This window comes from Primulina tabacum, chromosome 5, assembly GCF_025594145.1.
Source record: "Primulina tabacum isolate GXHZ01 chromosome 5, ASM2559414v2, whole genome shotgun sequence".
Classification (NCBI taxonomy): Eukaryota; Viridiplantae; Streptophyta; class Magnoliopsida; order Lamiales; family Gesneriaceae; genus Primulina; species Primulina tabacum.
The window spans coordinates 12,886,287-12,911,054 of NC_134554.1; the positions used below are offsets into that span (position 1 = coordinate 12,886,287).

The window sequence follows — 24,768 nt, forward strand, 5'->3', positions numbered from 1 at the left end:
TCGACATGCATTATTTGAAATATTAACAGACATATTTATATATTAATTTTTTTTTTCAAATCGAGGGGTTGTTAATTAATAGTAATAACATATTCTTAATATTTTCAGGTATATTTAGGTGATTTAAGTAAAGCACTTTTGCTGAGATGTTTGATTATGTACATATAACTAGAATATTATTCGTTAATTATATTTTAAATGGTGTGTTTTTAAAATAATCATATTAATTAAAAAATAGTGCTTTGTTGTTTGAGGAAGCCAGTTTTTAAAACAGTAGGTCTTTTTGGATATGAGATCTGATATCTATTTTCGTGAGACAGTTCGATCGAATACATATTTAAAATATAAAAAATAAATTCTTACTATTGTATACAAAGTGTTTTTACATGGATTAATAATATAAACTTGTAAGAAAATTTAAAGCAAAAGGGACAACTGTTTCTACTAGTTTCTCCTACTTTCTCACAGTGGCTAACCTTTTATTGTGTAATAATAATAATTTATTTAAGTTCGTGTTTATGGGCTTAATTATACTAATTATAATTGGAGGGCGGAAAATTATTTGGTTAACTAATAAATTGAAATTGGGCCCTTAAACAACAAAGCCCAAATATTTGAAAGATTGCAATATCCATAGAGCCCACAAGAAACCTCACTTCCTCCACTCCTAAAAAATATAAAACATTTGGTTTCTTGATATTAAAACACTGTCACGCTAGGATTTTGGCCTCGTATAAAACTACACAAAAACAATTTTCTCTTCGTTCTTTTTCCTTAACCTTTTCGTATGGTTTCTTCTCGTGCTCCAGTTTATGTTGTTTTCCCAACGTTAATGAGACATAGAACTCGAAGATTGGGAAACAGAGAGGAGCCGGTGGAGGAATAATCAAGAAGCGGTTTCTTGATTTGAACTGGAATTTGATCCGGACAGTTTAAACTGGTTTCTTTATTTTTTGGTTGGCTAGATTAGATCTGTGAGCTGTTCTCATTTTTTTCCTTTCATCGAAGGGAAGGGAATCTCATGTCAGTGTTTAATTGGATGAAACATGCTTATTTGCAGTTTTCGATTCTGTTTTTCTATTTGTTGTCTTACTTATTCCTAACGTGGAGTTAAATTTTTCTCTGTGTTTCGTGTTTTCTTTTTGTTTTTTGTACAGACTGATGAAGCGATTGAGAGATGAGGTGTATGTGAACCCTCAATTTAAGCGGCCATTCGGCCCTTCTTCTCGAGGAGAATCGTAAGTTTTTTATTTTATCGGTTATTAATTTTTTTTGAATTGATCGTTTCTTTTTTCGTTGCTTTTTTGTCAAATACATCTAATTCTTGTCTTTATTATGTGGGATTTTTCATTCTGAGGTTTTGCTCATGTTTTTACGTCTGGGAAGACTGTCGATTTGTGTTATGACTAAGAGATAAACTGAATTTGGTTAAAACTTTTTTGATCGAAATTATTTGGTTTCAGAATTTTGATGTGGTCACATCCTTAGTAGCAGTACTAAAAAGAAACAGGAAAGAAATAAGGATTAGGTTAAAGCGTTGTTTTGACAAGGGTTGCTTAGATGTTGAGGGCTAGTAGGTCGTGACAGGGTCCAAAATTGAATCTTTGTGAATCTTATTCTTTCCAAGTTCTTATTTTGCATGTATTGATAGTTTTCCCCCCTTTTCGAGTCACTGGCCATTTTTGATTGGTGTGTTTTGTTTAGGGCTATATCTTATATAGTCAATTAATTGTGTTTTGGCTGCATTCAGATGATTCTACTGATCGGGATTCTTCACCAGTGCGACAAAACCTAGGTGTTAAATGTTGATAGTGTTATAACCGTGGACGGATTATATGTTTTTATGGGACAGAACAGCAACAACCAGGATTCATAATTGTCGGTCTTGTTTTGGCTGCATTCTTACAATGCCACATGAAGAAAAGTAGACTGATCTTAGCCGAAAATGTTGACAGAGTTAAATTGTCAACAGATAATATATTTTTAAAGAACACCACGGAGAAATCCAATATGCTTTATCGTTTTCTTAATTATTCATTAATTTTTTTCCTTCATTTTGAATGATCCTAACTTAAAGTTTTACCTTTTCTTCCGTGTTATATAGATATGGGCCTCCACATGCTCCTATTGGTGTAGTAGGCGGAGGCGGAGGCGGAGGAGGAGGAGGTGGAGGTGGTGGAGGCAGTGGTACAGTCGGAGGTGGAGGCGGAGGAGGAGGAGGTGGAGTCAATGGAATTGGTGGTGGTGGTGGTGGTACTGCTACTCTAGGTGGTGGTAGTACTACTGGAGTTGCTTCTGGTAGCACACAAAAACTTACCACCAATGATGCACTAACATATTTGAAGGAAGTCAAGGATATGTTCCAAGATCAGAGGGAAAAATATGATAGGTTCCTTGATGTCATGAAAGATTTCAAGGCTCAAAGGTAGATAAATATTCCTTAAATCCGTTCAATTATGCAGTTTAGAATCTTAATGATATCGAACTTGTTGTTACACAGAATCGATACTGCTGGTGTTATAGCTCGGGTGAAGGAATTGTTCAAAGGGCATCCGAATCTGATTCTTGGGTTTAACACCTTCTTGCCTAAGGGATACGAAATTACCCTCACCGATGAGGAAGAGGCTCCACCAAAAAGGACAGTTGAATTTGAAGAGGCTATCAGTTTTGTCAATAAGATTAAGGTTGATTTTCTAATTCCTCCTCTGATGATTACTGTTCTGGATTTGTTTCTAATTAAGGTTTTTCCGTTTTTGTCTGCAGAAACGCTTTCAAAATGATGATCATGTTTATAAGTCTTTCCTAGACATTTTGAATATGTACCGGAAAGAACACAAGGGTATCACTGAGGTCTACCAAGAGGCACGTGTTTTACTTGCGACGGAGTTGGTTGAAATGATATAGACAGATACTTTTACGTTCATTTGTATGTCAACTTTTATCGTTGAGGTGTTCATTACAATTAAGGTGTAATAAATGCCCTCGCAGGTTGCAGCACTTTTTAATGACCAGCCAGATCTCCTTGATGAATTCACTAGATTTCTTCCAGATTCTTCAGCTACTGCATCAGCTCCACATGCATCTTTTAACCGTCCTTTTCCTCGTTATGATGAGAGGAGCTCTGCCATGCCCACAATGAGACATTCTCTCATGGATAAGGTCTCATTTCTTGACATCTATTCTTACAATACCGCCGTTTTCCTTTTTCACTGGGTGCCGACTGAAAATTATGCCCTACAACTTCCAGCAACGACCACGACGGGATCGGATCATTAGCCCCCACGGAGAACGTGATCTTAGTGTTGAGCGTCCAGATATGGATGATGAAAAGACAGTTGTGAAGTTGCACAAGGATCAAAAGAAGCATGTAGACAAGGAGAACAGGGATAAAAGAAATCGTGATCAAGAAGACAGAGACCCCGAAAATGAAAACAACGGAGACATTAGCATGCATCGGCTCTCTGATAAAAGGAAATCTGCCAAGAAAGTTGGAGACTTTGGAGGAAACTCAAATCTCACATCCTACGAGGATAAAGATGCATTGAAAAGTGAGTTAACAAAGCCCCTGTTGTTTTTTATTGAAAGTTTGTTTTCGTTTTATTTCGTATACAATGGTCGTAATAGAACATTCTATCCGACAAAAGAATCAGTGGTACCACTGACTATCAGTCATAAAGTGGTAATTGAGTGTGATGCACAGTATTGTCAACAGTAATTTTTTTCAAAAATCAAGAATATTAGGGAAATTGAAGTTAAATAGGGGAACTAGTTAAAGAAAGCGAGTAATTCTTCCTCTATGATTTGTCTTTTTGCACTGTATTTCTGTTTACAATCCATCTTACTGTGCTCAACATAACAAGGAACAAACTTTTTCCATCCCATCTTACCGTGCTCAACATAACAAGGTACAAACTTTTCAACTATTTAACACATTGTTTGTTTTCTATAATATTTGGGAAATATCAAGAAATAGTTTTAGGAGATAAAAAGTTAGTTTCATATTATTTTCGAATGAAACACTTTTCATTGTGCATACCAAATCCTGTAAATGTGATATTTTGTTTGGTAAACATTATTGTTATATTCGAGTTGATATTTGTGTATAGGAGTAGATGTTTTAAAATTTAAATCATAGTATGTCTTTTTAAAATATAATATAAGTATAGAGAACTTATGGTAAGTATTGAAGATTTAAATTAAATGTAACGATTATGTTGGAAAGGATAGAAACTATTTTTTTGGTACAAAGATTTAAAAGGTGATGAGGTATGTTTTTGTTTTGGAAAATGAAAAATTAAACTAACTTAGCAACCGTGTTTGATTTTTCCAGGTATGTACAGTCAAGAGTTCACTTTCTGTGAAAAAGTTAAAGAGAGGCTTGGCAGCGAAGAAGATTACCAGGCATTTCTGAAATGTCTTCACATTTACAGCACAGAAATCATTACAAGGAAGGAGTTGCAGGGTTTGGTATGCAATCTATTTCCCCTTTTCACAATTACGTAGATTTTTTTGGATATCTGAATTTAGAGGTCGCATCACTTGCTTAATTTGGTGGTATTTTTCAGAAATTATCGTTTATCTGCTCCCCTAATTTTCTCTATATCTAACTTTCATAAGAACCTATGTTCTCAATTCTTCCTATGTCCTCTCCAACCCTTAAATTTGGTTGGAATGTGTGAATATATAATACTCTATCCGGCTCTTACATACGCGCTTTCAGGTTGCTGATTTACTTGGAAAATATCCTGACCTTATGGAGGGATTTAACGAATTTTTCGAACACTGCGAGAGAATTGGTAATTGCGAATCTTCATTTGGGTGAATTTTTATTATATATTGAATCATTTTATGTTCTTATCGGTAGTGGGTTCTGCAGATGGATTTCTAGCTGGTGTCATGGGCAAAAGTATGTATTTCCTCTCACGTAGTGTAGATTATTATTTAGATCATTTATATATTTGTCTGCACTTCTGCTTGAGTGGAATTTACCGGCTTCTCCCCTTCCTGACTTGCATGACAAAAAGTCTCCGGACTATAAGCAACCATTCAGTTTATGGTTGTATAGTTTAGCAATAATGCTTTATTTATTGCAGAAACATTATGGACCGAAGAAAATTCTTCAAAAGCCTTGAAAATAGAGGACAAAGAGAAAGAACAAAGGCGCGAGGTAGAAAGCGGGAAAGAGAAGGAGAGATACAATTTAAAATACTGGGGAAAGTCCATTCAAGAACTTGACCTTTCTGATTGTCGAAGTTGTTCTCCCAGTTATAGGCTTCTTCCTGACGATGTGAGAATTCTGATTTGCTCCCAATCTTATCTTCTGGCCATTATATATAATTAGAACTATGTTCATGAAATTAGTTTTTTAAAAAATTTTCTTTGCAGTATCCGATAGCTTCAGCTAGTCAGAGGTCGGAGCTTGGTGCACTAGTTTTAAATGATCATTGGGTGTCTGTGACCTCCGGTAGTGAGGATTACTCCTTTAAACACATGCGCAGAAACCAGTATGAAGAAAGCCTGTTTAGATGTGAAGATGATAGGTAATATACCATCTAAATATCCTGTCTTCTCTCTTATTGGATGGTATGATCTTATTGTCAACGGAAATATTGATAAACTTTGACTCCTTTGTCAAACCATTTCTTTGTCGGTCTTTTATACCGATGGATATCTTAGCAGTTGATGAAAGAATGAACTTTTGCATTGTTGTGCCCATGTTCACATTTTTGTAAATTGAATTATAGATTTTGATTTTGTGGTCTTCTCCATTTACCTATTTCTTAGAGTTTTCCTCTGGATATGGCTATGAGTTTTGCTGATTCCAGATTTGACATTTGGGGTTGTCTCTCGATGTTTCAGATTTGAGCTTGACATGTTGTTGGAGTCTGTCAGTTCAACTGCCAAGCGTGCAGAGGAACTTTTGAACGGCATTAACAGTAATTCAATTGGTTCAGATGGTCCCACACGTATTGAGGACCATTTCACAGGTTGTATTGTAGAATCTCAGATTTGTACTTACGTTGGAAATTTATTCACGTTCTTTTGTTTACCCGAAAAAAGATACGTATATTGTTGCTGAGTTCGGTGCTATTGCGTGCAGCTCTGAATTTAAGATGTATTGAACGACTATATGGTGACCATGGTCTTGATGTGATGGATATTTTGCGTAGAAATTCATCTCTTTCGTTGCCGGTTATCCTGACCCGCCTCAAGCAGAAGCAGGAGGAGTGGACCAAGTGCCGTTCAGATTTTAATAAAGTTTGGGCTGAAATATATTCTAAAAACCATTACAAGTCTCTTGATCACCGCAGTTTCTATTTCAAGCAACAAGATTCAAAGAATTTGGGCACAAAATGTAAGGAAATGGTGTTTACGATCTATTACACTTGTCTCTGAATCTTGCACGTGCCTCATCTTTTAGAATATTTTGTGATATCCTCGTGGTATTTTGATCCTCTCTTCTGCATGAGATGTGGATCAGATATTGTGGAAAATTATGTGGTTAACCTGGTGTTGCTATCAATTTGTGATGTGGTCCTCATTTTTTCCTTTTATGCTTTTAATGAACAGCATTAGTGGCAGAAATCAAAGAAATCAAGGAGAAAAGACAAAAAGAAGATGATGTGCTACTTGGCGTTTCCGCTGGAAATAGGCACTCTATCATTCCAGACCTTGAATTTGAATATACTGATTCTGAAATTCATGAAGATGTCTATAAAATTATCAAGTACTCGTGTGAAGAGGTCTGCTCAACAAAAGAGCAATTCAATAAAGTTTTGAGATTCTGGACCACTTTTCTCGAGCCGATACTGGGTATTCACTCCCGCCCTCTTGGTTCTGATGTTACTGAAGATGATGGTGTCTCTAAGTGTCAAACCATTAAAAATACCTGGACAAACATTGTAGAAAGTGAAGGAAGTCCAAATGCCGATGGTAGTGCCACAATCTTGAAGCAACCGAATCCTATCTGCAATGGCAGTCCTACTTCAACGCACCGATTGAATTTCAGCAGGACTGGCATCACAAATGTTGATTCCCTTGCTAAAGAGGGACTACCTGCTGTATCTGGTGAAAGATTAACAAACCCTGATGTACCTGTCACATTTGGATCAGATGCTAATCATGGTATTGTGATTTAAATTATGAAGCTTCTGTTTTTATTAATAGTTTTGGTGTTGATGTTATTTTGTTGTTGCTAATTGTTGATGACGTTGTTGGTCGTAGCTTCCTCGTCTTTTGTAGTTACACTGTATACCTTTCTGCTTTATTACAATTATTAATTAAGGTTTATTTTGAAATAAAAGGTCGCGGAGCAAATTCTGTACAAACACATAATGATCCAATTGAGGAAGACAATGTATCCAAGCTTAATGCAGAAGATATACCACATGTGAGTTTCTTGACCTGACAAAACTCTTTGATTGGAACAAGCATTGTTCATTTTTTTACTCCACATTTTATTTATTATTTTCTTGGACAATCCCTCTTCTTTTCTTGTTTTTGCTTCATTTTTTTTTTCAAATTTTAAGGCACTGCACTGTTTGTGTCCAAATTTTGGAGAAGGGAGTGTCTGGTAGTTCATCTTGGCTTGTCTTTTCTTTTTTGACTGGACATGTTCATGTCTCCATGGGTACAATAGGGCGGGGACTCATCAAGATTGAATCAACCAACAAATGGGGAGTCCACAGAAGGCACCCGACTTGTTGGATATAACGAGGATTCTGTTGACCCTGGTAAAAATGAGAAAGAAGAGGGCGAGTTGTCTCCAAATGGTGATTTTGAAGACAATTTTGGTGCCTATCAGGATGGTAGTTCACAAGCCTTGCCTGATAAAATTCGTGGCAATGACAAGACCCAAAGTCAGACAGGCCATCATGAAGAAATTTGCCCAGATGCTGCCGGTGAAAATGATAATGATGCTGATGCTGATGCTGATGCTGATGACGAGGACAGTGAGAATGTTTCTGAGGCAGGAGAAGATGTTTCAGGTAGTGAGTCTGCTGCCGATGAGTGTTCGCGAGAAGAACACGAGGAAGAGGACGATGGAGAACCTGATGACATTGATGGCAAAGTGGAGAGTGAAGGTGAGGCGGAGAATACTAGTGAAGCTCACTATATTGGAGGAGATGGTGCATCTGTGTCACAGTCTGAACATTTCTTGCGGAGTTGTAAGCCTTTGTCAAAGCGTGTTGCTTATCCATCTGTGGGCGAGGAGAAAAAAGATCGACGGATCTTTTATGGAAATGACACCTTTTATGTGCTTTTCAGGCTGCATGAGGTATGCTTACATCCTTTTCTGTTGATCTTGTTATAATGGAAATTCTCTCTGAAACCTCATCGCTCTTATATGTTACATCTACTTGACCAATGTAGCATAAACAGGAAAACATCTATAAATTAATATTCAATAAATTTATAACTTCTCTAAAATAATATTTCTTTCTTGATCCCTGCTTGGGCCAATATGTTAAATTAATAATTTCGATAAATTAATAAGATAATAATTTTTCAGATACTTGTATAAATTCATGGATTTCATGTCTTACTTTTCTCATTAAAGGCATACATGCAAGTGAATTTTATTTACAATTCAATATGATGAATTTTTTTAATTATTAAAAAATAATATCATTTACTTGTTTTTATAAATATATATGTACATTGAATTTTATTTTTCTATTAGTTTAAGAAAGATCACATGAACATCAGTGAAACACCATGATTTTTTATGTAATTAAATCAACATTCATTGAATCGAAAAAAAACTCTTTTAAATAATAGTTTATTACTTTTTTTTAAATTAATACATCTCTAAATTAGTAAAATATCATGGTTCCTACATTATTAATTTATAAAGGTTTTACAAGATGCTGATTAACGAGTTACATTTTGATTATGAAACTTTACTATTCTATGCTTCCAGAAATTGTATGAAAGGATATTATCAGCTAAGGTGAATTCATTATCTTGCGAATCCAAATGGAGAAACACGAAGGATGAAAGTATTGATCCCTACTCCAGGTTGTTTAGTAGCAGCATATTTTAGTTTTTGAAAGACTTGGAATCTATGATGCTTTGTATTAATAGCTCTTAATTTCAAATGCAGGTTCATGAGTGCATTGTTTAGGTTACTTGATGGATCTTCTGATAATACTAAATTTGAAGATGATTGTCGATCACTGATTGGAAACCAGTCATATGTGCTCTTTACCTTGGATAAGTTGATATATAAGTTGGTCAAACAGGTATCCTCATTAAATTTTGGTTTACCTTCTTTGCAATTGAGTTCAAATTTCACAGCTTGCTTTTGAATACTGTGTTCTTTCTGCAGCTCCAAACTGTTTCGAGTGATGAAGTGGATATTAAGCTGCTTCAATTGTATGAATATGAAAAATCTAGGAAGCCAGAAAAGTACGTCGATTCGGTTTATTACGAAAACGTCCGAATTTTTTTGCACGAAGAGAATATATACAGACTTGAATGTGTATGTTTCCTTGCACTTCAAATCAAGTTAAACTTTATTCACATGCATTCGAGGTTTCTGAAAAATTTACTTGGATGCTGAGCTGTTTTCTTTCTTGTTGTAGTCATCAACTCCTACCCATTTATCTATACAACTGATGGATGACGGAAGTGAGAAGTCTGAAGTCGTGGCAGTCTCAGTGGATCCTAGTTTCGCAACTTATCTCCGTAATGATTATCTTTCAGTCGATCGAGGAAAAAAGGAGTCATCCGCGATTATGCTGAAGAGGTATTGATATCAGTTCCAATTCGAAGTCACGCAACTTGAACGATAGTGGTGCTTCTTTTTATAGACAATGATAAGAATTTGTATGTGGACACTGACATTATTTTACTATAGTTATGAGGAAATATATCAGGAGGATCATGGGACACATCTGCTGTAATGTGGACCTATGTTAATCACTTATCTTTTGATATTTTGTTTCCTAAAATTTTATAACATGAAATAACAGCATTGTCAGCATAAACTCAATTATCAAGGGAAATCACCCGTAAAAATTAACCTCTTTGGTAGTTACAAGTTTTGGGGTCTGTTTTCTCGGTTTAGAAGGCATGCAAACGGTAGACATAAATAAACGTGTCACCAGCGTTTCATTTGAATTAGTCCGTCACTAACGGATTTGATGCATTTCTTCATGGTACTTTAAATGGCACTTATAACCATAAAGAGTAATTTTGATTTTGGATGGATTTTTGGCCTCAGAAGCAGCACTTTCACAATAATTTCACTTTACTAACTTTTGGAGCAAAATTCGGGGTGTCGTACTAGGAAACTCGGTATCCTGATGCTATTGCCACTCCCTAGATTTAGTGTTATGACATGGCTAAATTAATGTGGGAAAAAAAGGGAGGTCAAACGCGCATTTTGTTGCTATCATTATGGTTACTATCATTAGTCTGATCAATTAAAGGTGAAATTACAAAACACAGAGATCACGTTCGGAAATGTTGGGAATCATGTAATTCAATAGAAGACCTGCTTGTTTGGTGTGCAGGAATATGCTCAAATATGCCAATCTTGAAGAGTCTGCTGCTCTATTTATGGCCACAGAAAATGTTTTGATCATGAATGGGTTGGAATGTAAGATGTCAGCGACTTCGTCGAAGGTATGTTTCTCATTAATCTAGTTTAGGCACAGGATCAATGCATCACATGAGCACAGGGGCGCGTGACAAGGCTTTCCTACCAATTATTTTAATGTAATTTAGGAATCTTTTCTAGTTTAGTATATTCCTTGATGTTTTTTACCTCGGTGGTTATATTGTTTCACTTTGTCTATAATCGACATATTCATGGTTATTTGGGTAAAATAATTCCTGAAATTTCAATTTATTTGTTTCTTGTAGGATAAAACTTCCTCTTTTCTCATTTTTTGGGTAGAGTGCACGGATGCTAGTTGAAATTTAAATTGGTTGCTCGAGCATTTTGCTCCACAGTAATTCTTGTTCTTTTTCTCGATGAAAGACGATATCTTAGGATAAGATTTGAATTCATATTTTGATAAATCTTTGAGAGCGTGTTTATGTCTTATTTAGGAATTATTTCCTTTCACAGTGTATCCAAGATATTTATTGTCTACATAAAAATATATGATTACAATCTAAACTAAGAGATAAACTAGACATTTATTACTTGTATGTAGAGTGTAGACTTTCATGTTTGAAATGCGTAAAATTTGTATCGTGTTGCTTTATCTATTCACTATCTTTCTACTATTCGAATTTCACTCTTTTTCACAGTATGCTGTTATAAAATTCTTAACTCAAATATCATTGCCTGTCTGGGACCTAGACTTGGTACTTTTAGATTCATTTCGAGCAACATAATCAATTCTTAGATTAAATGTGGTTCACTAAATCTTGGTTGATATCTGATGGTCCGTTTATTTGTGGGGGAATTCTTATACGTCTAACCAAATATCATGCTTTCAGATCTTTTACGTCCTTGACACCGAGGACTTCTTTATTCGTTTGGGACGCAGAAGGAAAAACACACCAGCAGGAACATATTCCCTTAAGAACCAGCAACGGGTGCAACGGTTTCACCAATTTATGTCAGCCTCTGTATGAATGTGTCAGCCCTTTTCCAAGGCCGTGATATACAAGCATGTAAGCAGTTTAAAAGTGTAAGCTAAAATAAAATATTTGATTGAATGACATCATATCTCGTGCTCTTTTGTAGAGTCCTTGGGTGCATGGTCGTCTGCCCTTGGAAGACATTTATCCTGCATTCTTATCTAGAGTTCCGAGTTACTCAGGATCATGCTATTACCTTGTAAGCGCAAGTCAATGGTACAGTCGCCATCTCTGTATATACATTAAGTTAAGCGATGTTAAGTTAGAGTCCTGTTTTTATTTTATTGTGCGGGGGTTCAACGGGGCCAAGAGATGTTTGTTGTTCTGTCTAGAGAGTGGAATTTTCTTGCAGTTATGTTCTGCTAGGTTATGTTACATACTGATGGGGTGAGGCGAAATGGTATAGCAGAATCTTTTATGTTTAGATTTTTAAATATGTTTTTATCGATTATGTATGTGTATATAGAGTTCACAGTTCAATGCCTGCTTATGTCAAAACTATTCTTGTTTCAGAGAAATTTACTCTTTCTATGTTTTTATCGGTTTGCTGCTAACTAAATGAGGTAATATGTTTTTGGATGCAACATTGTTGCAGAGGGATCGCTTTGTACAGATCTCCCTTTTAGGTTTCAAATTATATATTAAGTATATTTTGGTCCAGTGCATATTATTTATAAAAGATATGCCTTTAAAAGTAGATACCAGTCGTGGGAAAAATAACCAACACATGTTTTATTTGGTTTTACTTCGGGAGATCTTTTTATTTACCAAAAATTAGAACAAATCATATGTACCTATTTTAATATTTTCCCTATTATTTTATAATTTTTAATTAAAATTTATATTTTAAATTTAATATATTACAAAAATGATAAAAAAAAATTAAGGAATTTAGCACAATCTAGCATTATATTCGATACATTTTGACCATATCCAGATAAAAATGTTCTCTATTTATAAAACAAAACCTCGTGATGATAATTTCTCCTTGGATTTGGAGACTTGCGGATAAAATTCAAGACGAAGATGGGGATTTTTGATATTTTGGGTTCAACAATTTTTTAAAATCCCAAAATAATTTGGAATACGAATATAGAGATATTTATATCTTTCAATTCATCTCGAAAATAATATTAATAATATTATTAGATTAATAATATAATAATAATACTTTTTAAAATATTAATAATATTATTATTATTAATATTAATAATAGATACTAATAAGTTTTGAATCGTGAAATTCTCATGTCCGCTTTCATTTTGGCCTCATTAATATTTTTGGAACGGAATCCGACAAAACGAGGATCGGGGCGGGTATAAATGTAGGGATGAAATTCTCAAATCAGAAAAAACGAAGATCGAGATGGATATGGATATAACTATGACGATGAAATTTGGGAATGAAGATAACAAATCCATCTCATCTCATCTCGTTGCCATCCCTAACCACGTGTTCGTTATATTCTCTCATTTATCTGTTTACACGGTAATAAAATATATCCTTAAAAACCAAGTTAAATCAGACTAACATGTTCATTCCAGACAGAAAGATTGAACAACAAAGTATGGCATATTAAAAACTTCAGAAAATAAAATGGCCATCAACAAAACCCAGAAGCATAGATAAAAAAAAATAATCTATTTCCATTTCAACAACTTAAAAAAACTCTATTCTATGGATCAACTGTGGTGACCTCTTCCCAATCTCCATCAACGGCTTCTTTCCAGAGTGTAACATTATTGTCCCCAGCTGCCACGGCCAACAAGTTCCCGGTCAGAGACCAGGAAACCCTCCAAACCGGTGCCTTGAAGTCCTCTAATACTTAACCCTCCCATTGATCACCTTCCTTTGACACACTCCATATAACAACCTTTCCATCCTGAGAAGCACTCGCCATCGTGGATTTTGGGCATTGATCACCTTCCTTTGACACACTCCATATAACAACCTTTCCATCCTGAGAAGCACTCGCCATCGTGGATTTTGGAAGCCCCAAATTTGGTGCCCATGCGATGTCTCTCACCCAATCTGAGTGCATTTGCAGAGCCGGGAAACAATCCATTTTCCAGTTACCACCGTAGAGTTTCCACACTTTCACAGTATTATCACAGCCACCAGAAGCCAGCTTCTGCACAGGATCCAGCAGTCCAGATCCAACTAATTCACCAGGGGCCATGGAAGGAGCCCAACTAACAGCAGTCACCCCCACAGGGTGGGCTTGTTCTATTCTTGTAGTTGCCCAACTACCATCTGATTGAGCCGTATAGACAGAAATATTACCATCTGAAGAACCACATGCCAAGCAAAGTCCGACCTCGTGAGGTGCCCAAGCAATGGAATTGACAGATGATTTGTGGTTCGTGAAGACATGAGATTGAGACCAATCATTCTGATTACCTTCCTTCCAGATAATGATTTTACCATCATAAGAACATGAAGCGAGAATCGAACCAAACTTGGGGTGTGCCCAAGAAACCTGCCAGACGGGCCCTTGATGGCCGCTCAAGGTAGCCAGATGTTGAGATGTAGAGTTATTGCTGATACCGATTATCTTAATAGTGGCATCAGATAATGCTGTTGCCACACATTTCCCATAGTAGTCCATGGAAACATCATGAACAACATCATTGTGACTTGTTTCTATCTTCTGTGCAGGCATTTTGTTGACCGCGCATTCCCAGTTTCTTGAATTTGTTATACCTATCAAAGGTCACTGATTAGGGAAAAAAAAAAACTCCCTTGTCATTCGAATTCATGTCATATCTTTTTCCAGTAAAGCTACTTGTAAATATTAAGCACATCTCCCGACCATCACAAAACAAGATATGTTACAATAAAACCAACATATTGGAGAAATAACAAGCATCGCGAATGCGAAAGCCCGTGACTTAAGTCAAGAATCTGCTTAGCAACTTAAGTCAAGGATCTGATTAATTAATTTTCAGGGAAAACGAATTTGTAAAGAAAAAGACACATGAAATTAAAATTTGAATTTCATTTCAGGTCCACCTACTTGCTCCACTGGTCCAACCCACCTAAGGGCACATAATTTCAATTAGCAACCATTGATCAAAACTGAGCCGATGAGCTCTCCACTACACATCAAATCCAATGAAGCCTAAATTAGGTCTCGTTGTTCTTAAATCAGCAATCTACGCATGTGATTTTGCTCACGTATTCCCCATCCTGACAATCACAACGATAACTTCAATTCTCTCGCAAAACATAACATCATTTATTCCAAACAAATCAGCATAACAATTAAAACTAACTACACACTTACGAACCCTTCTTCAGAGATTACCCAAAATTTGGTTAGAAAATTGAATCTTTTCCCAAAAGGCATCATCACTCCAAATCATAATAAAAAATTAATCGGACGAAAAAGGGCACTTATGATTAAACATGAACCACGCAGATCTAATATTTTTTCTCCCTGATATCAGAAACTCATGCAAAATTGAAAAGGAACGAAAACGACTAACATAAAAACTCGAAGAAAAATAGAGGATATGGTTAGCAGATGGCGAAAGGTTTCATCACCTGAGAGAGAGAGGACCGCACGAGCCGAAATGGGTCGGATCCGAGGTCTAAGAGTATCTGAGAAAATCCAATAGGAATCGCCGCGAAGCTGGACGCGCTGCCGGGGAGATGCTATCTAAGATCATCTTCAGCCCACTGCACTACATTCTGCATTATATTCTACATTATATTCTACATTGTAATAGTATAACACTAAATTCATCTCCAACCTATCTACACTACAGTCTACAATAAAAAAAAATATTCTCAAAATATTCTTATAATATTAATTTTAATTCAATAATAACTATTTATAATTCCATTACACAATTATACATAATAGATATAATTATATTATTTCATTATTTATTACAAAATCGATTAATTATTTTATATAAATAAAATAACTATTTAATGATACAAATATTTTATTTCAATATAATAATTGAAAACGATATAAATATTTATTTCAAGAATAAAATACAATACAAGCATAACATTATATATAAAATAAAAGAATCAACAAGAAAAGATTTTGCAAAAGAGACTTCAAGCTGAAAATCGAGACAACTTTGGATCTTATTTTGGCGATATTGAAGGATCAAAATCTGGTTTACCAGATTACTAAATATCATTTAATAAATTTTATTGTTTGTATCGTAATTTTGTTGTTTGTTTGTTGTTGTTTTTAAAATTATTTCGTATTATGTTGTAAAATGTATCATTTTAATGTACTAGTAATATAATTTGGTTGTTTATTAAATTAATTTAATATCTATTTAATTTTTTTAAAAAAGTTTTAAAAAAATTTAAATTAATATTTAAGTTTCAAGAAAAAATTATTTTAAAAATTTAAAAAATAAAAATATTAATTATATAATTAATATATAATAAAATATTAAATATTTATAATTATTAAAAAACAAATAAAAAAATTTTAAAAAAAAAAGAGCTGCGCCACACGTAGAGTGATATATGGGGGAACTCCAGTCCAGCACCATTCCCAAGTCTTCAATTGCATTTATCTTATTCTTACTAACTTAAATACAACTTCGATATATATATATTATATAATTTTCTCATTTAACAAATTCATTTTGAGGGGATTTTACTACATTGAGCAGACAAATTTGCTTGTATATATATATATATATATTCACACATTCATAGAGCAAACGAGTTGTAAGAAGATCATGAGTAATGATTAAGAGTAAAGAGATGGTTTACAATGGATGATCGTTGCACTTTGTGCTTAAATGACATTGAGGATATAGACCATATATTTCGCACATGCAATGAAGCAAGAGCTAATTTGAGAATTAATTTTGATGATTGATTGAAGAGAAATCTATCAAAATATATACACAAGGGACGACATAACATGCTTGAAAAATATGTTTGTAATTGCGATTTGATGGATCTGGAAATGAATAAGAATATGTGTTCAAAGAAAAGAAGATGAAAGTTAGAACGAAGGCTTCGTGGATTAAGGAACAATATTGAGACATTAGGACTGCCTTCTCCACAAAGGGGCAATAATCAAACAACATGAACAACTACGAAGAGTGTTCCATTAAGTGGACTCCTCCACCAACATAATGGTGTTTATTAAATGTGATTGGTTGTGCTAAACTTCACGACCAAAGAGCAGGTAGTGGAGGAATTTTGAGAAACGAATTTGGAGAATGGATCATCGGCTTCATCCATAAAATTGGTAAGTAGCAAGGAAGCAGAACTATGGGCTGCGTGCAAAGGACTAGAAATAACTTGGGAGCGAGGACACAAAATTGCAGTGCTACAATGTGATTAAGATAGAGGATTTCATAGCGAATGTAAACCATGTTCGTCATGGTTCAATTTAGTCTCCAAATGTAAGAACTTACTCGCTAAAGAATATGAAATCAGAACGCATCATGTCTATAGAGAGCATAACAGAGCCGCATATTTCTTGACATCGACAACCTTTAAACATGACATAAGCTGGAGTATCATCGAGAATCCTCCAATAAGGTTGTAGGAGATTATGGAAGAAGGCATGTTAGGAATGAGCCTTTATCGGAGAGGGACAATAAAATAGGCTGATTGTAATTGGCCTCCTCATCCCGTAAATTTAAAAAAAAACATGAAAATTTAACATTGCTCTATTATTATATAAACAATAGAAAATAAAGTAATTGAAAATTTATTTTCTTGAAATATTATATATATTTTATTATTTATTAAAAAATAATTTATCATTTTTTTTCGAATTTAATCAATTAAATTGAATAAATTATTATTTATCAATTAAATCGAATATTATATTAATTATCTTTTAATTTCGGTGTTTTATCCACTGCGACTTGGCCCGTCCCCGCTGGCAGTCCCAACGGCTTGAGAAATTCCGACGGATCTCGCGCTGCCAACCCTCCGTCAACTGCATGCCTTTCTCCTCCCGCCGCGGCGGCGGGGGATGGGCGCAATCCCTTCTCCCCATCTCCATCACCGGGAAGCCCGCCGTGAAACAGCCCCGCTCCGGTCTTAAGCCCAGAAAGCGCACCGCCGTCACAACCTCCCGCGACTTCATTCTCTCTAATTTATTTACAATCGGCCTCTTTTTCACATTCCTCTTCTTCATATTCATTCTCCTTCGCTACGGCGTTCCGAAACCCCTCCATTTCCGAGCTCCAAAGTCCCGCGTCCCGCGCCCAAGAAAACCTGTTATCCACAAGTCCCAGAACGACACTGTTTTGGATGCCGCTGTTGATATTACCACCAAAGGGCTCTACGATAAAATTCAGTTCTTGGATCAGGACGGCGGGGAGTGGAAGCAAGGGTGGCGCGTGACTTACAAAGGAACTGAGTGGAATGATGAGAAATTGAAGGTTTTTGTGGTGCCGCATTCACATAATGATCCTGGATGGAAGCTCACTGTTGAGGAGTATTATGATCGGCAGTCGAGGCACATTCTCGATACTATAGTTGAAACGCTTTCTAAGGTTAAAACAGTTCGACTTATGTCATAAACCGGTATTATTGTTAATTTTCTAACTATTGGTGTACTTTGTGATTAGGTGTAATATGGTTTCTATGCTGTTATCTTCTTATAAAAGCTATAGCTTTTGGAATACGGAAAACTCTTATTAACTTTTCCTGCTGTTAAGAGGGATTATGTGCTCGTTTTTTAATTTGATCAGCCGAATGATTGGGTGAAATGATCAAGAAACTTAAGCGCTTCGAGGTTAAAATATAATACTTTGCTGATCGAACTTGTACACTTGTAGGATAATCGCAGGAAGTTTATATGGGAAGAGATGTCGTACTTAGAAAGATGGTGGAGAGATGCTTCAGATGTTAAAAGAGAATCGTTCATCAATTTAGTGAGGAATGGACAGCTAGAAATTGTCGGAGGTGGATGGGTGATGAATGATGAGGTAATATTCTATTTTCTGTGAATCATAGGAGTTACTTTGCTTCTCTTGTTATACTCCATGTTGACGTACATTGTTTCATGACTTTATGACTTTACCTTTCTCTATCTGGGGATTTATTATACTTTGATAGTTTGATGTTTCGTGCTTCTAATTTTGTAATGCCCGTTGGACTCATAGAAACATATATTTGCTGTTTTTCTCATCCTGCCATCATTTACTCTTTTATGTACAATATCATGCCTACATTGTTCCTGGATTCTCAGGGAATTTGTTCTTCAAAGTCTAGAAATGCTTTCTTGTCTCACATCTTCCATTTATCTGTCTTACAATTTTGTTTTCAATAATGTTGAGTTGTCTAATCCTATCGTTTATCTGTTTTTTTTTCTGCAGGCTAATTCACATTACTTTGCTATCATCGAACAGGTGATTATATTTCTTTGTTCAATTTTTTATATGATTACTCTATTGATACATCCGTTTAGACTTCTGTATGTTTTTTACTTTCTATTTGTCGTTAGAAGTGTATGGGTATCAGTAGTTCTTGTCACATGAGCCTTTTTTAATTCTTGCAGAAAACAATTAACAAGCTCTTGGATGGGCGGCAGATTTCTTAGTTTCACCCTACCCAATTACAGTTATTTTGATTGCAAATTGTCTCTTTGTGATTTCAATTTTGTCCCAGATGAAAGGTTTCTGTTGTGTCTATAGTTTTCTAAAACTCATGTGAAACAAGTCAAGTAATGACATCATATTCATTAGATGTTATTGTGTCAAGTTAAATTCTAGCATCTATTGTTTATCTTGTTTCATATCTTTCCTGTTATCCAAGGTTTCATGATGATGTTTTTATTTAGTGATGTTAACGTGGAGGAGTATCTGTTTTACTTACGTATTTATGCCCCTTTACGCACAAAGTTTTTAGCCGAAATGCAAATCTATATGTTATTTGTTTTCATGGTGGAATAGTTGCTTTGGCTCTTTTATTATTTTTCCACCAGAAGCTCTATGTTTATGTGCTTCAAATGATAAGTTCTGCTTTACGTTTTTTCGTTAATTATGATTGACCGGAAACTCTACTCTCTACTAATACAGTCATATATGTATGTTTGCATGTTGCAGATAACAGAGGGTAATATGTGGTTAAATGAAACCGTTGGAGTTATTCCTAAAAATTCGTGGTCTATTGATCCATTTGGATATTCATCCACCATGGCATATCTTCTCCGGCGCATGGGCTTCGAGAACATGCTTATACAGAGAACACATTACGAGTTGAAAAAGGAATTGGCATGGCACAAGAATTTGGAGTTTGTATGGCGTCAGAGCTGGGATGCCGAAGAGACAACTGATATTTTTGTTCACATGATGCCCTTCTATTCTTATGATATTCCACATACCTGTGGGCCGGAACCTGCTGTTTGTTGTCAATTTGACTTTGCTCGAATGCGGGGTTTTGTCTATGAGCGTTGCCCCTGGGGAAAACATCCTGTGGAGACCGACCAGGAAAATATCAAGGGTATGGCACTTAAATTATTGGATCAGTATAGGAAGAAATCAACTCTGTACCGTACAAACACACTCCTTGTTCCCCTTGGTGATGATTTCCGCTACATCAGTATTGATGAGGCTGAAGCTCAATTCAGGAATTATCAAATGTTATTCGATTATATTAATTCTGATCCTAGCTCGAATGCAGAGGCCAAATTTGGTACTTTGGATGACTATTTCAGCACCCTGCGAAATGAGGCTGACCGAATAAATTATTCACATACTGACGAAATTGGGTCTGGTGAGATCGGAGGCTTTCCTTCTCTATCAGGAGATTTCTTCACCTATGCAGATAGGAAAAATGATTATTGGAGTGGCTATTATGTCTCCAGGCCTTTCTTCAAGGCTGTTGACCGGGTACTGGAGCAAACACTTCGCAGTGCAGAAATGATGATGGCTTTTTTATTGGGATACTGCCAGCGAGTACAATGTGAAAAATTGCCTACTGGGTTTTCGTATAAGCTAACAGCTGCCAGACGGAACTTAGCTCTGTTTCAGCATCATGATGGAGTGACTGGTACGGCTAAGGACCATGTGGTTGAAGACTATGGGACACGGATGCATCTGGCTTTACAAGACCTGCAAATTTTCATGTCCAAGGCTATTGAAGTTCTGTTCGGAATCCGTCATGAAAAGAATGATCAAAATCCAGCTCACTTTGAACCTGCACAAACAAGACCTAAATATAATGCACGACCTGTGCATAGAGCAATTGGTGCTCATGAAGGAACTCTGCAGACCGTAGTCATTTTTAACCCACTGGAGCAAATAACAAATGAGGTTGTGATGGTGGTTGTGGAAAGACCGGATGCTACAGTGTTGGACTCAAACTGGACTTGTGTGAAGAGTCAAATATCTCCTGAACTGCGTTGTGATACTGACAGGATATTTACGGGAAGGCATCGGCTTTACTGGAAAGCTTCTGTCCCTGCCATGGGGTTACAGACATATTATATTGCCAATGGATTTGTGGGATGTGAGAAGGCCAAACCAGCAAGCGTTAGAATTTTCACTTCATCCAAGCAGCTATCTTGCCCCTCTCCATATGCTTGTAGTGATTTAGAAAGTGACACAGTTGAAATCAGCAATCAACATCAGACACTCATCTTTAATGTAAGCTATGGTCAGCTGCAGAAAATAAGTCGCGAGGATGGTCACGTAACTGCTATTGAAGAAGAACTAGGTATGTACTCTAGCACCGGGAGTGGAGCCTACCTCTTCAAACCAAATGGTAATGCTGAGGCTATCAGCCTTGCTGGTGGACAAATGGTGGTTGCAGAAGGGCATTTGGTGCGGGAAGTTTTTTCTAATCCAAAGACATCGTGGGAAAAAACCCCAGTATCCCATAATACCCGTGTATATAATTGTGAAAATTCCATACAGGAATTTGTTGTTGAGAAAGAGTATCAAGTTGAGCTTATTGGGCACGAGTTTGATGATAAGGAACTGATAGCTAGATATAAGACAAATGTTGATAACAATAGAATCTTTTACTCTGATCTCAACGGATTTCAAATGAGTCGTAGGGAAACTTATGACAAGATACCTTTGCAAGGAAATTACTATCCAATGCCCTCTCTTGCATTCATGGTAGGCTCAAATGGAGAACGCTTCTCTGTTCATACTAGGCAATCTTTGGGTGTGGCATGCTTAGAAAATGGGTGGTTGGAGATCATGCTTGATCGTCGTCTGGTTAGAGATGATGACCGTGGTCTGGGCCAAGGGGTGATGGATAATCGTCCAATGAATGTTCTTTTCCACATCCTCCTGGAGTCTAACGTATCTGCATCTGCAAATCCCACCTTGAATCCTCGTCCCTTGAGTCCCTCTCTTCTATCTCATCTGGTTGGTGCACATTTGAACTACCCATTACAAATATTCATCGCGAAAAAAGCTGAAGCTATATCTGTGCAGCCACCCCCGAGATCCTTTTCTCCCTTGGTGGCTTCCTTGCCATGTGATTTGCATATTGTGAATTTTAAGGTTCCCCGGCCTTCAAAATACTCTCAGCAGCCCCTTGAAGAGCCCAAATTTGTGCTTGTTTTGCAGAGGCGTCACTGGGATTCTTCATATTGCCGAAAAGGGAGGTCGCAGTGTTCATCTATAGCCGATGAGCCAATCAATCTGTTTGACATGTTCAGTGGTCTTACAGTTTCGAATGCAAAAGCCACTTCTCTGAATCTTTTACATGAAGACACTGATATACTTGGCTACAGCGAGCAGTTTGGAAGTGGTGCGCAGGAAGGACACGTCATTATCTCTCCCATGGAAGTACAGGCTTATAAGTTGCACTTGAGGCCTCAACAATAAAGGCATTGTAGAAACTTTCAAAGTTGAATCTTTCACAATGAACAAGGTTTATAGGGAATTTCTGGGTTTGCTTCATGCTTTTCTTGAATGGATTGAAAAATACCCAGAAAAACTTTACCCCTAAATGATGTTGCCGTGACTACAAAAAACTAAAGCTGGAATATAGGCTGAACAACCTTCGGAAGAGCTGTACGTTTAGATGCTACTCTCGCAATTGTTGTAAGGTTGTCAAGCTTTGAAGCCTTCAGGTAATATTTCAGCCCTTGTTTCTTATGGAAAATTCGACGAGTTTCGTGATGGACTAATTGTTTTCATAGAGATGATGCCAAGGTTCTCGCCAAATAAACCAAGTCTAATTGTATCTATGTAATTTCGTTGATAAACTTGATTGTGGATAATGAATACAGCATGATCACCACACGTCAACTCTTTTCTTTCCCTCATTCGCCATTCCTCGCTGATTCGGTGAGGACGGGAGAGTTTATATATAATATTTTCAATATAAGTTGAATATTTGACATTATTAAAAAGATTGATGTAATTAACAAAGATCGCAAGAATCTACGTAATCATATTATTTTTAGTTGGATTTGGATTGATGGATTTTAAGCCAAGAGTTTCAAATCTACCATTCATAGCTGACAGGTATCAAAAGTTTCCAAGATGGGCCTAAAATTGACTTAGGCCCACAGGTTGATGGTAACGACACAAATCAGGTTAAAAGCCCAATTATTCTTTCTTTAAAATTTCACTCATCCCATGTGTCATGTGATTGTGTGAACATGTCAAATATTTTCATTTCAGTTTCTTTTAATTTTATCATTCTTCTCTTGTCCATCCATTGAATGTCACTTGTTATACTTAACAGTTAGTTTTATTACAACTTTAGTTTTTGAAGGAAAACGAGTTGATCTAACTTGACATAAACCATACTCTATCATTGAGATATATATTAATATTCGTCTGTTATATATAACATGTGATATGTTTGTTGTCAGACGTAAAAAAAAATAATTTGATGGAATGAATCAAATGTTTTTATCAAACCTATGGGTGATTTAAATATATCAGATATATACTTTTAATAAAAAATAAATAAATGGAGCCATTATAATGGAAACTTCAATTATGTTTGAAGAAATTAGTAGAAATTTGTGCGCAAAATATGTAAATTCTTTCGTCTAAAACAAATATGAAAGTTATAGCTAGTTTAATCACCATCGGTAATATAAATTTATATGGCCTTGAAAACAACAGTTTGAAGTCATTACATGTTAATTAAGATTTAATTTGACGACTAATTATAATTATAATATGGTTAATCTCTTCCCATATGGAAGGGGAGAATGACAAGAAAATGGTACAATAATTGATCTAAATAAATAGGACTTTTTGGTAACCGAAGCTGCTACCAACAAGGGAACATATAAAATTTGATACCTATCTTATACAAAAATTTAAGTGAAACGGTCTCACGTGTCATATTTTGTGAGATATATATCTTATTTGGGTCATCCATGAAAAAATATTATTTTTTATGCTAAGAGTATTACTTTTTATTATGAATATCGGTAGAGTTGATCTGTCTGACAGATAAAACGAGAATCCAATGAGACACGTGTTGGTTTAAACAAGCTATTTACTGAATACTAGTAATGAAGATTCGACAACTATTAATGATGACAAAATGGAGGATTGAGGATCCTGACAAGGTTAGAATGTGAGAAACACAGAATTTCCTTTAACAAAGGAAGAACCAGTACAAAAACTTAACCACCCCTCGAAAGAAGATATCGAGGAAATTAAAGCATTTGTTTCATGTCTGGACACAGAAAAAACTAGTTCTACGGAGACCGAAGCCTACAAATAAATCCACAAGAAGTCAGGGGAGATCAAATGGAGGAGACCGGTATCGATACCAACTTCTGAGCCGCAAGTAGAATATTATTAGTTACTTTAGTATATCACAAACTTAGTTTATCCATGCTGGAGTAAGATTCGCACAGATCTAAAAGTATGAGATTTCCTCGGTTATTTTTTCTTTAGTTAAAAGAAACTTGATGTGTATTTCATAACTGTTGCAGAATTTCATAACCGTTGGACTCAGAGGAAAACACTAAAGAGAATTTGCAGCTGCATGTTGATGAATCGCACATTAAACACCAAGAACTTTGGGAAAATGAAAGTGAAAAATCATCATTGTCGATTTTGAAAACCAGCAATGAAGAGCCATCATTTATTAGCTTAAGTTTATTTTTTAAACCTAGGAGTTGATGCATTATTTCTTTCTGAAGCAGGAGTTAAAAACAGTTGTATCACGACTAAAGCACTCCTCTATCCATCCATCAAGAGGGCCTGGAGAGTAAGCCAT

At 35.8% G+C, this 24,768-nt stretch overlaps 3 protein-coding genes across 3 annotated transcripts; 2 read left to right on the forward strand and 1 right to left on the reverse strand.

Annotated features, from left to right (window-relative positions):
- The first annotated feature begins 694 nt into the window (after positions 1-694).
- On the forward strand, positions 695-12,137 carry LOC142546717 (paired amphipathic helix protein Sin3-like 2). The gene is made up of 24 exons (XM_075654584.1): positions 695-1,023; positions 1,158-1,238; positions 2,105-2,425; positions 2,501-2,684; positions 2,764-2,862; positions 2,989-3,159; positions 3,248-3,548; positions 4,331-4,467; positions 4,721-4,796; positions 4,877-4,906; positions 5,094-5,287; positions 5,386-5,540; positions 5,860-5,987; positions 6,101-6,355; positions 6,571-7,125; positions 7,305-7,390; positions 7,640-8,278; positions 8,924-9,021; positions 9,107-9,245; positions 9,332-9,484; positions 9,588-9,751; positions 10,521-10,632; positions 11,458-11,634; positions 11,708-12,137. Exons 2-23 carry the CDS (start codon positions 1,162-1,164, stop codon positions 11,593-11,595), a joined length of 4,212 nt encoding a protein of 1,403 aa, XP_075510699.1. The 5' UTR covers positions 695-1,023; positions 1,158-1,161; the 3' UTR covers positions 11,596-11,634; positions 11,708-12,137.
- Positions 12,138-13,117: 980 nt separating this feature from the next.
- Positions 13,118-15,141, reverse strand: LOC142546718 (protein transport protein SEC13 homolog B-like). The gene is made up of 2 exons (XM_075654585.1): positions 13,525-15,141; positions 13,118-13,446 (listed from the first exon to the last, which is right to left on the reverse strand). The coding sequence occupies exons 1-2, from the start codon at positions 14,261-14,263 to the stop codon at positions 13,427-13,429; spliced, it is 759 nt and encodes a 252-aa protein (XP_075510700.1). The 5' UTR covers positions 14,264-15,141; the 3' UTR covers positions 13,118-13,426.
- A 2,314-nt stretch (positions 15,142-17,455) lies between these two features.
- On the forward strand, positions 17,456-22,823 carry LOC142546719 (alpha-mannosidase 2-like). The gene is made up of 4 exons (XM_075654586.1): positions 17,456-18,104; positions 18,390-18,539; positions 18,930-18,962; positions 19,659-22,823. The coding sequence occupies exons 1-4, from the start codon at positions 17,547-17,549 to the stop codon at positions 22,395-22,397; spliced, it is 3,480 nt and encodes a 1,159-aa protein (XP_075510701.1). The 5' UTR covers positions 17,456-17,546; the 3' UTR covers positions 22,398-22,823.
- The last annotated feature ends 1,945 nt before the right edge of the window (positions 22,824-24,768 follow it).

What these genes read in the sequence shown, in the direction of transcription:
- LOC142546717 (XM_075654584.1), top strand. Translation starts at nt 1,162, where the DNA reads ATGAAGCGATTGAGAGATGAGGTGTATGTGAACCCTCAATTTAAGCGG. An exon ending in TCACTGAGGTCTACCAAGAG is followed by an intron (nt 2,863 to 2,988) that starts GCACGTGTTTTA and finishes ATGCCCTCGCAG; the next exon opens with GTTGCAGCACTTTTTAATGA. An exon ending in TCCGCGATTATGCTGAAGAG is followed by an intron (nt 9,752 to 10,520) that starts GTATTGATATCA and finishes TTTGGTGTGCAG; the next exon opens with GAATATGCTCAAATATGCCA.
- LOC142546719 (XM_075654586.1), top strand. Translation starts at nt 17,547, where the DNA reads ATGCCTTTCTCCTCCCGCCGCGGCGGCGGGGGATGGGCGCAATCCCTT. An exon ending in GATGGGTGATGAATGATGAG is followed by an intron (nt 18,540 to 18,929) that starts GTAATATTCTAT and finishes TTTTTTCTGCAG; the next exon opens with GCTAATTCACATTACTTTGC. An exon ending in ACTTTGCTATCATCGAACAG is followed by an intron (nt 18,963 to 19,658) that starts GTGATTATATTT and finishes TGCATGTTGCAG; the next exon opens with ATAACAGAGGGTAATATGTG.
- LOC142546718 (XM_075654585.1), bottom strand. Translation starts at nt 14,263, where the DNA reads ATGCCTGCACAGAAGATAGAAACAAGTCACAATGATGTTGTTCATGAT. An exon ending in ATGGAGTGTGTCAAAGGAAG is followed by an intron (nt 13,447 to 13,524) that starts GTGATCAATGCC and finishes TGTCAAAGGAAG; the next exon opens with GTGATCAATGGGAGGGTTAA.